General features: G+C 42.8%; 1 protein-coding gene across 3 annotated transcripts in view; it reads left to right on the top strand.

Annotated features, from left to right (window-relative positions):
• The window catches only part of vps8 (VPS8 subunit of CORVET complex), a 164,231-nt gene that overhangs the window by 14,884 nt on the left and 136,574 nt on the right, over positions 1-12,773 (top strand). For all 3 annotated transcript variants that reach the window (XM_070542769.1, XM_054750617.2, XM_054750618.2), the window contains exons 5-6: positions 3,437-3,469; positions 3,557-3,611. In XM_070542769.1, the coding sequence (XP_070398870.1) occupies positions 3,437-3,469; positions 3,557-3,611 (88 nt within the window). The remainder of the gene's footprint in view (positions 1-3,436; positions 3,470-3,556; positions 3,612-12,773) is intronic.

The following is a 12,773-nucleotide window of genomic DNA, read 5'->3' on the forward strand; positions in this document are numbered from 1 at the left end:
GAACAGGGGTCACCAACCTGGTGCCCCCCAGGAACCATATAAGGGGCCCTCGGGCCATTTCTCCAGATGGCACAAGTCTAACATAAACAAATAAATAAAACAAATCTGCTGCCATTTTTAATCACAAATGCATTAAAATAGAATTTAAAACACATTAAAATATTAAAATTTCTGCTTAAGAATCACATGGCTGATATTATATTTTCTCACTTGTGCCCAAGGTCTGTTAGAATGCGTGTTTACATTCCGATACGACCGTGCTATTTAACCCAGACACAGAGGAGCGTGAAATTCGGTGTCAAATCATTTCAAGGTTTCCGATCTGGGAATACATGAAGAATTAAAAGAATTAAAACAAATTAAATGCAAATTCCCTACAACAGCTTTAATCCGCTGTCTTATGTCAATTTTACTTCTAGACAGTTTCTCCCCTTGTTCTGATCACAATGTCGCTAGTCGGAGAACTGAACAAGTTTCTACATTTGACAGACACCAGGAGATTCAGTTCATGACAACCGATATTTTAGAGTGCTCAAAATGCAGTTTTCGACTTCAACAGGTGCTGCACACCAAATCTGCTGTTGCCTGGGCTCAATTGTCATCCGCTGAGAACTCCCTTGTCTTATTTTAAAATGTCAGAGACAAAGATTTAAAATATATAAATAAATAAAGAGATAAAATTTAATTTGACAATAGCCACTAGTTTTTTTGGTCTGAGATTACTGTTTTGACTAAAATATACACTCTTAGCTTTTATTTGGGCACTCATTTACTACCAAGTACTGATAAACAGTCAATGTCTCAGATTGAGGGATTCCACCAAAACCCCTTTCAGTCACTAAAAGTGACACAGTATATAGTTCAAATTATATTAACCACCAGAATACCAGGAATAAAATATTTGGCCAGTGCTTAACCTTTTGATGCATGAATTATGAAATCTTCAACCATGATTTTTTTTAACCGTTATTGTCATTCAGCTTTGGGTGTGAATAAAACAAATTTCAACAAATATTGTTTGTAATATTTAATAATTTGCAAATAATTTTATATGTTGACTGGACTTACTGAAGTCCACACGGAGGGGCTCAAATGCAATTAAGTACTCAACAGCTGTGCTTAATAGCAAAAACAAATAGGTAAATTACAATTTTGAGAACCTGTTCAAATTATATTTTTCATCTTTATTTTCTTGTTATACCCTTCAGGTCACAATTGACCTTGGTGGCTCAGACTCAGAGCATAGCTGCGATTGTTCTGATTCTTTAGGCAGGCTCTTCCTCCTCTCTGTTTCACATTTTCAACCTTTTTCTTTCTCTCCACCGCTCTGTGCATCCTCGAAACCATAATCCTGATAGTTCATTTGTACTTTTCTCATTTTTTTCTCTTGTGCTAACACGCCAGCGGTTACCAAAATACCAGCTAAACATGTTTTTCATCAATCCTCTGATGATTTTCAGATCATTTCCCCATTTGCTGGATTTACGTTTCCATCAATGTACCATCTTCATTCAAAAGATGTTTGCGAGTTCTTATTCCCCCATACATAGATACCACACATACAAAGCAAATCCATACACTCTCTCATTTATCCAAACAATAATTAAAGCAGACAACATCCAAGACAACAAACAACAACACAGATAACTAGAGTTGCGTTTCTCAAGCCTGATTCATGCTTCTGCGTCTGCGTCAGTGCAGAGACACGCAACGCCATTATCCGTCCTTGCAGGCCTGCTGGAGAGCCCCGCAAGGAATCGAGCTCTCTTTTCTAAACATCCGTCCGTCGAGACGGAGAACGCAAGCTTGTGATTGGTCAGGGCACCGCTGTTGTCTACACTGCCACCATTGCATCCTCAAAATATAAAGAGAGCCATGAATAACTAGCGGCAGACACGGAGAAGCTTGAAGAATACCTCGCGAAAAAACTTTAAAAATATGGACGCTTAATTCCCCCGTGACTGGAGGAGTGAAAAGATGCGCAGCAGGCATTCTATTTGTGGACGGAAATGAAGGGAAACAAGGATTTAGACGGTGGTGAGCCCATGAAGAGGTGGTGGAGAATGAGACAAATTTGCCCGTCTTAAAAAGTCTTGTATATACTAAAAAACACAATATAAACACACTATCTTAGACGGATACATGACAGGATACCACAGAACAGCGCTATGCCCTTTGTTGTCCTGCCGGGGAATTACTTTGCAACACTCCCCAGGAGACGGACAAGTATGAGGGCAAAACGTCTCCGTCCGTGCGTGTCTCTCCCTGTTGGAGGTGACAGAGAAGCACGCATCAGGCTTTATTCAAGGCAAAACGCTCAAAGGCCAGGCCAAAACAGAGTTGCGTTTATATTTCAGGTCAAAACTCTCAAAAACCAATTTAACCTCAGTTACCACACCGGCACATTTATTTATCATTTAACTTTATCACACCTGGGTTGCGTTTATATTTAGGCAAAAATGCTCGAAAAAACCAAGCCAATGCAGCATTCCCGGAATCTGTTTATCTTTCTCTCTGACAATCACATCCAACAATGATAACTGGAGTTGCGTTTTTATTTAAGGCCAAACGCTCAAAAGCTAGGCCACCTCTCATTTAGGCCACCTTTCCGTTTTCACATGGGTCAATTCATCTCTCAACCATACCAAAACAGCATTCCAGGTATCTGCTTGCTTCCGTTTATATTTTCCGGCTAAAACGTTCAAAAACCAATTTAACCCCTGGTCACCTAGGATTTCTCTCTGCACCACAAGACAAAACGACTAAAAACAACTTGTCTCACCAAACCTCTCCACTCACGGCTTGAGTTTGTGGATCGGCTTTCCTCCTAACGACGTCAAGACCTCACCGACCCCCCAGAAAAACTCAGCGCTGGGGGAGGTTTAGGTTGTCGACATGCCTCCCCGGCGTAGGTTCTTGGCGCCGCGAGGTCATGGGACCCAGGCTTTCGAAGGACCAAATAATGTCATGGATTTTATCAATATGTTTATCAATAACCCATTTCCTACAGTGAAGAGAGAAGGAGACAATGAGCAGACAAGTCAAACAGTTATAACTGTGGCAAGATGCTCGAGGCAAAATGCCCCGAACATCTGTTCACAGAGTTTATTTATAGAGAGATGGGAGTAAGAGAGAGAGAGAGATTGTGTGTGTGTGGGAAGTCAAGAATGTGTGTGTGTGTGTGTGTGTGTGTGTGAGTGGCTTGTGTGGGTGTGTCTGAATGAGTGAGCATTATCAAAGAGGCATAGAGCAATACATTTACATTCAGGTGATTGAGTCCATGATCAAGAATTAATAAACATACATTTTCCATAACACTAACTTTAAAACGTTCTCATATCACAATAATCTACACGTTCATGCTTCCTACATTGCTGGGCATTTGAATTCTCAAAAACACATAAACTCATTAGAGATTTTTCATATCTTTATTCAGGACAAAGTGGATGCTGGCCTTCCAACTGCAATAGTAAGTCTGAGCTAATCCCACAAGTCTGAAGAAGAACTTTTCAATCGTTCTGTTTCCCGGACTGCTCTGCTGTGTGTTTGTGCACAGACGATGTCTGGTGTGATTGCTGTGGGAACATCACATGGTCTTGCCTTGGTATTTGGTGAGTTGACTTATTGCTTGTTATACTTGCATTAACTTTGAAAGTGACTTAAGACTGTATAAACAAACTCACGCCTGTCACAAAGCTCATGGATGTTTCCTGACCTCTGGCTGTTAGATGCACTGGGAGTTAGGGATGGGTACCTTTGACATTTGAATCGATCCGGTACTAATTCCCGGTACCTACGAATCGAAACCGGTACTTAATGGTACCAATTTTCGATACTTTTGGGTGTTTAATATTTTAATTCTCTTTTAAAATTAGATATGTATTTTTCTCAATTTATAACCATATTTGATAAATATCATGATAAATAACATACAACTGTTTGTATTTTAATTCAATTCAATTCAAAAATACTTTATTAATCCCAGAGGGAAATTGATTGCTGTAGTAGCTCAGAATAATAATAATAATAATAATAATAATCAAGTCATCAAAGAGTTGTTGTATATTACAATGGCTGTTGGCAGGAAGGATCTCCAGTAGCGGTCAGTGTTGCAGCCAAACTGAAGAAGCCTCTGACTGAAGACACTCTTCCGTTGTCGGACAGTCTTGTGAAGAGAATGCTCAGGGTTGTCCATCATTTTCTTGATTCTCTGGAGAATCCTTCTTTGCATTATCTCCCCCAGCGGTTCCGAAACTGCCGAAACTCTGGCTGAGTCCTTGAATGGGCTTGGAGTTCCTCCATCTTGTTGGCCAGTGATCTCACATTGCCCATTATGATCGATGGAAGAGATGGTTTAAATTTCCTCTTTCTCTGTCTCCGTTTTGCTCCCGCTCTGCACCCACGCTTCTTGCGTTTTAGCTCATTTGGGATCTGTGGCTTCAGTTGAGTTATTATTTCAGCCTTCCCAATGTTAACCAGCTGCTCCCGATTGTAAACCAGCTTGTTGCCATGGTTACGCATCTTAACAAATGCTCAAAAAGTGAAAAAAGCAAAAAAAAATTGCAGTAAAAATCCTCCAAGCTTCACAGCACCAGAAACAGAAAAGTAAAGTGTCCAAAAAAATACTGTTTTTCTTGAGAAACTAGAAGAAAAAATACCCAAGAAAAGGCAAAACTTACATATAGTCAACAGAGCTACTCCAACATGCAGCCAACCAGAGCAGCGCAATTCTGGGGAAAAAGATCGTCCTTCTAGTTTTATAAGCTGATAATTAAACTGAAGCAAACATCTTTACTATGAACTAAATTTACTGTGTATTTTCATTCCTTTTACCGTCCTTTTTCAATTGATTTTTCCTACTGGGAAGTTAGAATTTCCGAGGAGAAAGCGAACGCACCATTAGATGATAACAATGGTGGCATAGGAAGCTAACATATCAAGCTACGTTATCTTAAACATTTTATTTAACTGCTGGAGCAGATTTAAACGATGATGCCTCACACTTAGATCGTTGTCACTGGTTTCATCTTCACCCAATCACCCGTCGCATTTAGTAAAGTGAAGCCAAACTTTAGAGCGCGTTCATGTTCTTCTTGTCAGAATTTCGGAATTCCGAGGAGAAAGCGAACGCACCATTAGTGAAACAGAAGCTAACAAATCAAGCTAACGTTATCTTACATTTTATTTACCTACCGGAGCAGATTAAGATGAGAATGTCTCACTTAGATCGCTGTCGCTGGTTTCATCATCACCCATTTACCCATCACATTTAGTGAAGTGGACCCAAGCTTTAGCGTTTGTTCTTTCTACCATGCTGCTCTGTTTACAACTCGCTCGCAGTGACCGATGACATAACGCTCTTGCGCATGCGCAGCTGTGTAGGCAAGTTCTCGTTGTGAAGGACGGGTACCGAAACGAGGCACCGTTTCAAATGAAGAGAATCGGTGCTCGGTCGGTACTGTGGAATTCGGTCGGTACTTTAAAAAGTACCGAATTCAGTACCCATCCCTACTGGGAGTAGGGGTGGGTAATAGAAACAATGTAAAATTCGGTAATGATAAGAGTTTTTGGCTCTATCGCGATATAGCAGTAACACATGACGTCTCTAAGATGCGCACCCGCGCTGACATTGGGACAACAGAATGGCAGTGACTGCAAGCATGAAGAGGGCGGAGGAGGAGGAGCTTTCTTTTTGGACATCTTTATTCTGCTGCAACATATTTGCCGTATGAGGATTTTTAAAAAGCATGTCATTTTGACATATATAAACAGAGGAAATGGTATATTGCAATAAATATCGTTATCGCACATGCTTCAGATTTTATCGCAATTTAGATTTGAGGCCATATCGCCCAGCCCTAACTGGGAGTTTGATGTTTTTGGGTTGTGGGTGGAGTTGGCACTGATGGAAACACTCATCTTTAGTAGAGTCGCTGCACTCGAGTCTACTGGGGTGCGCGGTGGATGTCAGTTTTGCTTCTGTCAGTGAGCCCCAGAGGAGCTGAGGCTACAATGTAGCTCATCACCACCAGGTTGTGAAGGTGTTTGTGAATGGAGGAATGACTGTTTGTGTTGGAAAGTGCCTTGAGTGGTTTTAAAACCCTCAAAGGCGGTATATAAATAATGGGCATTTACCATTTTTACCATGAATGAGAAGCTAAATTCCTAATAGTACAGTTGTTATTATAAATAGCCATAACCCTTTATAGGGCATTCATTGAAGTGGTGGGTGTTGTGGTATACAACAAAAGTGTTCTTCAGTGGTTATGATTTTCAAAAATTTTTATTTTCATGCAGAAAATCGGTGAAAAGGAAGTGATGAATTATGGACGCTGGTCCTGTTCCTGTGAAAGAAATCCCAAAATAAAAAACATTAAATAAACATTATTTTTGAATAAAGTAAATGACTATTAGAACAATCTAGCTCATTTTAGAACATTTTATCATACAGAATATTTCACAATTATTAAACAATACAGAATAATTTGATAAAAACAGATTACTGTAGAATATGTTTTGAAGTTAATGAACATTAGATCAAATATAGATTATTAGAATATTTCAGAATATTATATATTTGGGGACATGCCCCAGTGTCATCTTCATCCTCTTCATCATCATCGCTGATGTCATGATTGGCTGGCACAATAACTGACCTTAGTTTAAAACTGCTGAATGTAATCAATGTAATAATTGTTGTTATTACTGTTGCCATCACAGGGTTTCCCCAGGAAACTTGTCGAGCTCTGTGGCAGAGAAGCCTACAGGCAGCCCATCGTGTTTTTGTAATAAAACCTAAATAATGTTGTCAGGAGGTTTGAATTATGACTAGTATATGTGGTGTTTTAAGTCAATTATTATACTTCTTTTTGTTGATTAACAATACATGACTCTGTATTTTAGTGGATTGACAATACTTGTCAATCTACTAAAAGAAAGTCACATCACACTTAAAGTCTAAATAAAAATAAATAAAGTAAATAATTTACCTGAAGCTTGGAGTAATAGTCACAGCCAAGTAATTAGGCAAGATCAGGCAAGGCTGCGTACTTTGTGTGATGGACCATTTCATGTTTTAGCAGCCAGTAAAGGAATTTAAACCCACTAATTATTGCCTCGTGCCCCATGTTAATCACTGGCTCCAAGGCGTCAGTGCTATACGAGCCTACAACATGAAAAATGTGAAAGTTTATTAGTTATTCCACAACACTCATTTGACTCTAATCACATGCTGTAGTTCCTTTTTAAAACACAGAGCAGTTTTGTTTACCTGTTTTCCCGTTACGTTTCGTTTGCAGCTGCAAACTTCCTCAGACTGACGCTGATGGTGGCGCCACATCCTTCTCCGTTTATCTGCGGGCAGCAGAGGACATTGTCGCCCTCTGCTGCCCGCTCTCCCCTCTCCGACGATGCAGTCCCATGCGCGGCCCAACGTGTAAACTCCATTGTCCCTGTTCATGGTCCCACATCCACGTCTCCTTATCTCGATTGCTTCTTTTATCCATCTTTTGTATTTTTGTTGTTCGGTGTTTACGATCCATGTGTTGTCTCAGTCCATTATGTGGTTTTCTCTTGTGCAGTGATCTGTTACGGCTGACTTCTTTATTGTGCTTTCTGCTTCTTCTTTTGCTGCTCTTGTGTGTTTTCGACTTGCCTCTTTCTCGCACTCCTTTCTATGTTCTATTGTTCGTGTGTTGAGTTGGCGTCCGGTTTGTCCTATGTATGTTTTATTGCAGAGTTTGCATGGGATTTCGTAAACGACTCCACATTTAAGTCCAGCTGATATTTTGTCTTTTGGATGTACTTGTCTGCTTCTAACTTTTGTGTATGGTTTTGTTGGTGTGTTTACGTTGTGTTTTTTCATTGTTGCTCTTATTTTTTTCTGTTATGCCTTTAATGTATGGTAAGGTTATCACTGGTTTTGGTTCTTGTCTTTCTGGGTTTCTGGTTCTTTGCTTTGGTTGTTCTTTTCTTTCTGTTGTTGTTTGTTGTTTTCCTTTGTTTATTGCCCATGTCGGGTATCCGCAGGTCTTTAAAGCATGTTGTATGTGCTTGTCCTCTTGTTTACGGTCTCTTTCTTCTGTTATTATGTTTGTTCGGTGATATAGTGTTCTGATTACTGACATTTTCTGTATGGTGGGGTGTTCTGATGTCCATAATAGATATTGGTCTCTGTGTGTTGGTTTCCTATTTGTGTTTATGTTTAGGGTCCCGTCGGTCTGCCTGCTTATTTTCATGTCCATAAATGCTATGCTGCCTTCTGATTCTGACTCATAAGTGAACTTTATGCTGCCTGTGTCGTCAACGTTATTTAAGTGTTGTGTTAGTGTTTTGGTTAGTCCTTTTGGTATGATTTCCAGTATGTTGTCTACGTAGCGTTTCTATGGTTTTATTTTGCAGTTTGGGGAAGCAGTGGCTATGGCTTTTTGTTCTAGGTCTTCCATGAAAAACTCGCACAGGGTGGCTTATAACGGGTTACCCATGGCGAAGCCTTCCAGTTGTTTGTATATTGTGTTATCGTATGTGAAGTAAGTGGAGTTAGCTACCAGTCCTATCAGTTGTGCTATGTCGTCTGCTGTGAGGTTTGTCCTTTTGTGTAAAGTCTTGTCCTGTCTGATTCTGTTAACTACTATGTCTATGGTTTTTTGGGTTGGTGTTTTTGTGAACAGGGATGTGACGTCATGTGAGATGAGTATGTCATTGTTTTCTATTGCAATCTCCTTAAGTTCTTTTGCCAGTTCTATGCTGTTTTTGCAGTGTTGGTCTGTGTTCCCTAATAATGGGCTGATGATTCTGCTGATATCTCTTGCCATGTTGTATGTTGGTGTACCTATGCTGTCTACTACTGGTCTAATGGGCCATTCCCATCTGTACCGGGTCGGCCCGGGCCGGGTAGCCCCAGTCAGCCCCAGCCTGGCCCGGTTGATTCCACACATCCTTGTCTTAAGCCCATGTGGGCTGATTCTACCCACCAATCAGAGGCTTGCTCTAATGGAAGGTGTGAATTTGCTGTCAGCAGTGGGTGTGCTGGCCCTGGTCGGCCTGAAGCAGACCCCCTCGAGAAGAGGGCTGAGAATGAGCCTTGGTTGGCCCGGAAAAATACCAGGCCACCCAGATATGTAAACAACCTATGCTACCCGGCCCGGGCCGACCCAGTACAGATGGGAATGGCCCAAATGTGGGGTGTTTTGTTTGTGTATTTTTGGCGTTCCATATATTCTTGGTATTATGTTTGCTGTAGGAATCCAGTGTTTGTACATTTTTTCTGTTATTTTGCCTTTTTCCTTTAGTGGCTTCAGTCATTTTTTCATATTTTTCTTAATGTTTTCTGTTGGGACCTTTTTAAGTATTTTGTATGTATTTTTGTCCTCTAGCATCTGTTTCATCTATTGTTTATATTTTTCTCTGTCCATAACTACTGTAGTTCTTCCTTTGTCTGCCGATAGAATAATTATTTGTTCGTTTTTGGATAAAGCTGTCATGGCTGATTGTTCTTCTTTTGTAATACTGCTGTGTTGAATTTGGCTGTTTTTTAATATCCCAACTACGTTATTTCTAAGTTCTGCTTTCTTTCCCTCATCTGTGATCTGTTGACATGCTAGTTCTGTTGCTACGATAAATTCATCATATGGTATTCTTTTGGTGTGACTGCAAAGTTTAAACCTTTCTTTAATATTGTCTCCTCTGCTTCTGTTAGTTCGTATTGTGAAATATTACCTACCCATGAGTTTGGTTTGGTGTAATCTTGTATTTCCTCCCTCTTTTTCATGTTCATGAGTTTGTTTAACTTCTTTATGTGTCTTTCTTTAACTTTTGTGAACTCTTTTTCCTGTTTTTCCATCATGTGTCCTTTAATTAGTTCCTCCGTTTGTTTATCAAGTTTGTAATTCCTTTTTAAGTCCAGGTGTCCTCTTTCCAGTTCTTCTTCTACTTGCTTCTGTTTGGTTATGACGTTTCTTATCCTCTCCTTGAGTAGTGCTCTCTGTGCTCTTTCTATTATATTTTGTGCTGTCTTGGTCTGGATCGGTGTTTTCAGCTGTAGGCTTGTGGGTGTGATGTTTTCGTCCCGGCATCTTAAACTGAAGCAAAGGTGGTTTCTTAGACGTGCGCGTTTCTGGTGTAATCGCTCCAAATGGCGTAAGTCCTTCGTTCCTTGTGTTGTTGCTGTGTCGTATCTCTAATTCCATGCTGTAGTTCTTTTTTAAAACACAGAGCAGTTTTGTTTGCCTGTTTTCCCGCTACGTTTCGTTTGCGGCTGCAAACTTCCTCAGGCTGATGCTGATGGTGGCGTCACTTCCTTCTCCGTTTATCCGCGGGCAGCAGAGGACGTTGTCGCAGAGGACGTTGTGTTTCTGTCTCAGTTTTCTCTAAACTTCCATCCATCCATTTTCATCCGCTTATCCGGAGTCGGGTCGCGGGGGCAGTAGCCTAAGGCAAGAAGCCCAGACTCCCCTCTCCCCAGCTACTTGGGCCAGCTCCTTTGGGGGAATCCCAGGGCGTTCCCTGTTCAGGTGAGAGACATAGTCCCTCCAACGTGTCCGGGGTCTACCTTTAGGCCTCCTCCCGGTTGGACGTGCCTGGAAAACCCCACCAGGGAGGCGTTCAGGAGGCATCCTGACCAGATGCCCGTGCCACCTCAACTGGCTCCTCTTGATGTGGAGGAGCAGCGGGTCTACTCCAAGCCCCTCCCAGATGACCGAGCTTCACACCCTATCTCTAAGGGAGAGCCCAGCCACTCTTTGGAAAAAACTCGTTTCAGCCGCTTGTATCCGCAATCTCGTTCTTTCGGTCACTACCCAAAGCTCATGACCCAGCTGCTTCACACTCAGCTGCGAACCGCTCCAGCGAAAGCTGAAGATCACGTTCTGATGAAGCCAACAGCACCACATCATCTGCAACAAGCAGAGACCTGATCCACAGGCCACCAAAACAGATCCCCTCCACACCTTGGCTATGCCTAGAAATCCTGTCCATAAAGGTTATGAACAGAATCGGTGACAAAGGTCAGCCTTGGCAGAGTCCAACTCTCACTGGGAACGAGCCCGACTTACTGCCAGCAATGCGGACAAAGCTCTGACACCAGTCATACAGGCACCGACGATCCTGCGACCACAGTGCCGGACGGCCGCCTCAACAATGGAGGCATGGAACAGGGTCCATTCAGACTCAATGTCCCCTGCCTCCCCCGGAACATTTTGGAAGTTCTGTCGGAGGTGGGAATTGAAGCTCCTTCTGACAGGAGACTCTGCCAGGCGTTCCCAGCAGACCCTCACGATACGTTTGGGCCTGCCTGGTCTGACCGGCATCCTCCCCCACCATCTGAGCCAACTCACCACCAGGTAGTGGTCAGTTGACAGCTCCACCCCTCTCTTCACCCGAGTGTCCAAGACATGCAGCCGCAGGCCAGATGAGACAACAACAAAGTCGATCATCGAGCTGCGGCCTAAGGTGTCCTGGTACCAAGAGCACACATGGTCAGCTTTATGTCTGAACATGGTGTTCATTATGGACAATCCATGACTGGCACAGAAGTCCAATAACAAAACACCACTCAAATTAAGATGAGGGAGGCCGTTCCTCCCAACCACACCTCTCCAGGTCTCACTGTCGTTGCCCACGTGAGCGTTAAAGTCCCCCAAGAGAGCGAGGGAGTCACCAGAAGGAGCGCTTTCCAGCACCCCCTCCAAGGTCTCCAAAAAGGGTGGGTAGTCTGAACTGTAGAAGAAGACGAAGAAGAAGAAGAAAATATAATTTCTATAGCGCCTCTCAAGATAAAAATCACGAGGTGCTTCACAAAAACAAAAACAAAAAATGTGAAAATATAAAAAAGGAATTTAGAAACTGTTAAAAATATATTTAAAATGAGCAAAAAAATAGACAATTGTGATTAAAAATGTTAAGAATGAGAGAGAGAGAGAGTGACTAGGAAAGAGGTAGTTTGGTGCATAAGCACAGACCACAGTCAGAACCCGTCCCCCCACACATAGGCGGAGGGAGGCTACCCTCTCATTCACTGCGGTAAACCCCAACGTACAGGCACCAAGATGGGGGGCAACTAATATGCCAACCCCTGCTCGGCGCCTCTCAGTGGGAGCAACTCCAGAGTGGTAGAAAGTCCAACCCCTCTCAAGGAAACTGGTTCCAGAGCCAGAGCCATGCGTTGAGGTGAGTCCGACTATATCTAGTCGGAACCTCTCAACCTCACACACCAACTCAGGCTCCTTCACCACCAGAGAGGTGACATTCCATGTGCCAAGAGCCAGCTTCTGTAGCCGAGGATCAGACCGCCATAGTCCCCGCCCCCGACTACCACCCGTCACACACTGCACCTGACCCCTTTGGCCCCTCCCACGAGAGGTGAGCCCATGGGAAGGGGGACCCATGTTTCCTCTTCGGGCTGTGCCCGGCCGGGCTCCATGGGTGAAAACCCGGCCACCAGGCGCTCGCCAATGTGCCCCACCTCCAGACCTGGCTCCAGAGGGGGGCCCCGGTGACCCACGTCCGGGTGAGGGAACACGGTTTCCATTTATATAATTCATCATAAGAGGTCTTCGGGCTGCTCTTTGTCTGATCCCTCACCTAGGACCTGTTTGCCATGGGTGACCCTACCAGAGGCATAAAGCCTCAGACAACTTGGCTCCTAGGATCATTGAGACACTCAAAGCCCTCCACCACGGTAAGGTGACAGCCCAGGAAGAGGGCTTCTCCTAACTTCTCCTAAGATTAATTAACGTTTATGGTTAAGTTTGATCAAAACTAACTTTCTGCTGCTG

This window comes from Nothobranchius furzeri, chromosome 12 (genome assembly GCF_043380555.1).
Source record: "Nothobranchius furzeri strain GRZ-AD chromosome 12, NfurGRZ-RIMD1, whole genome shotgun sequence".
Lineage (NCBI taxonomy): Eukaryota > Metazoa > Chordata > Actinopteri > Cyprinodontiformes > Nothobranchiidae > Nothobranchius > Nothobranchius furzeri.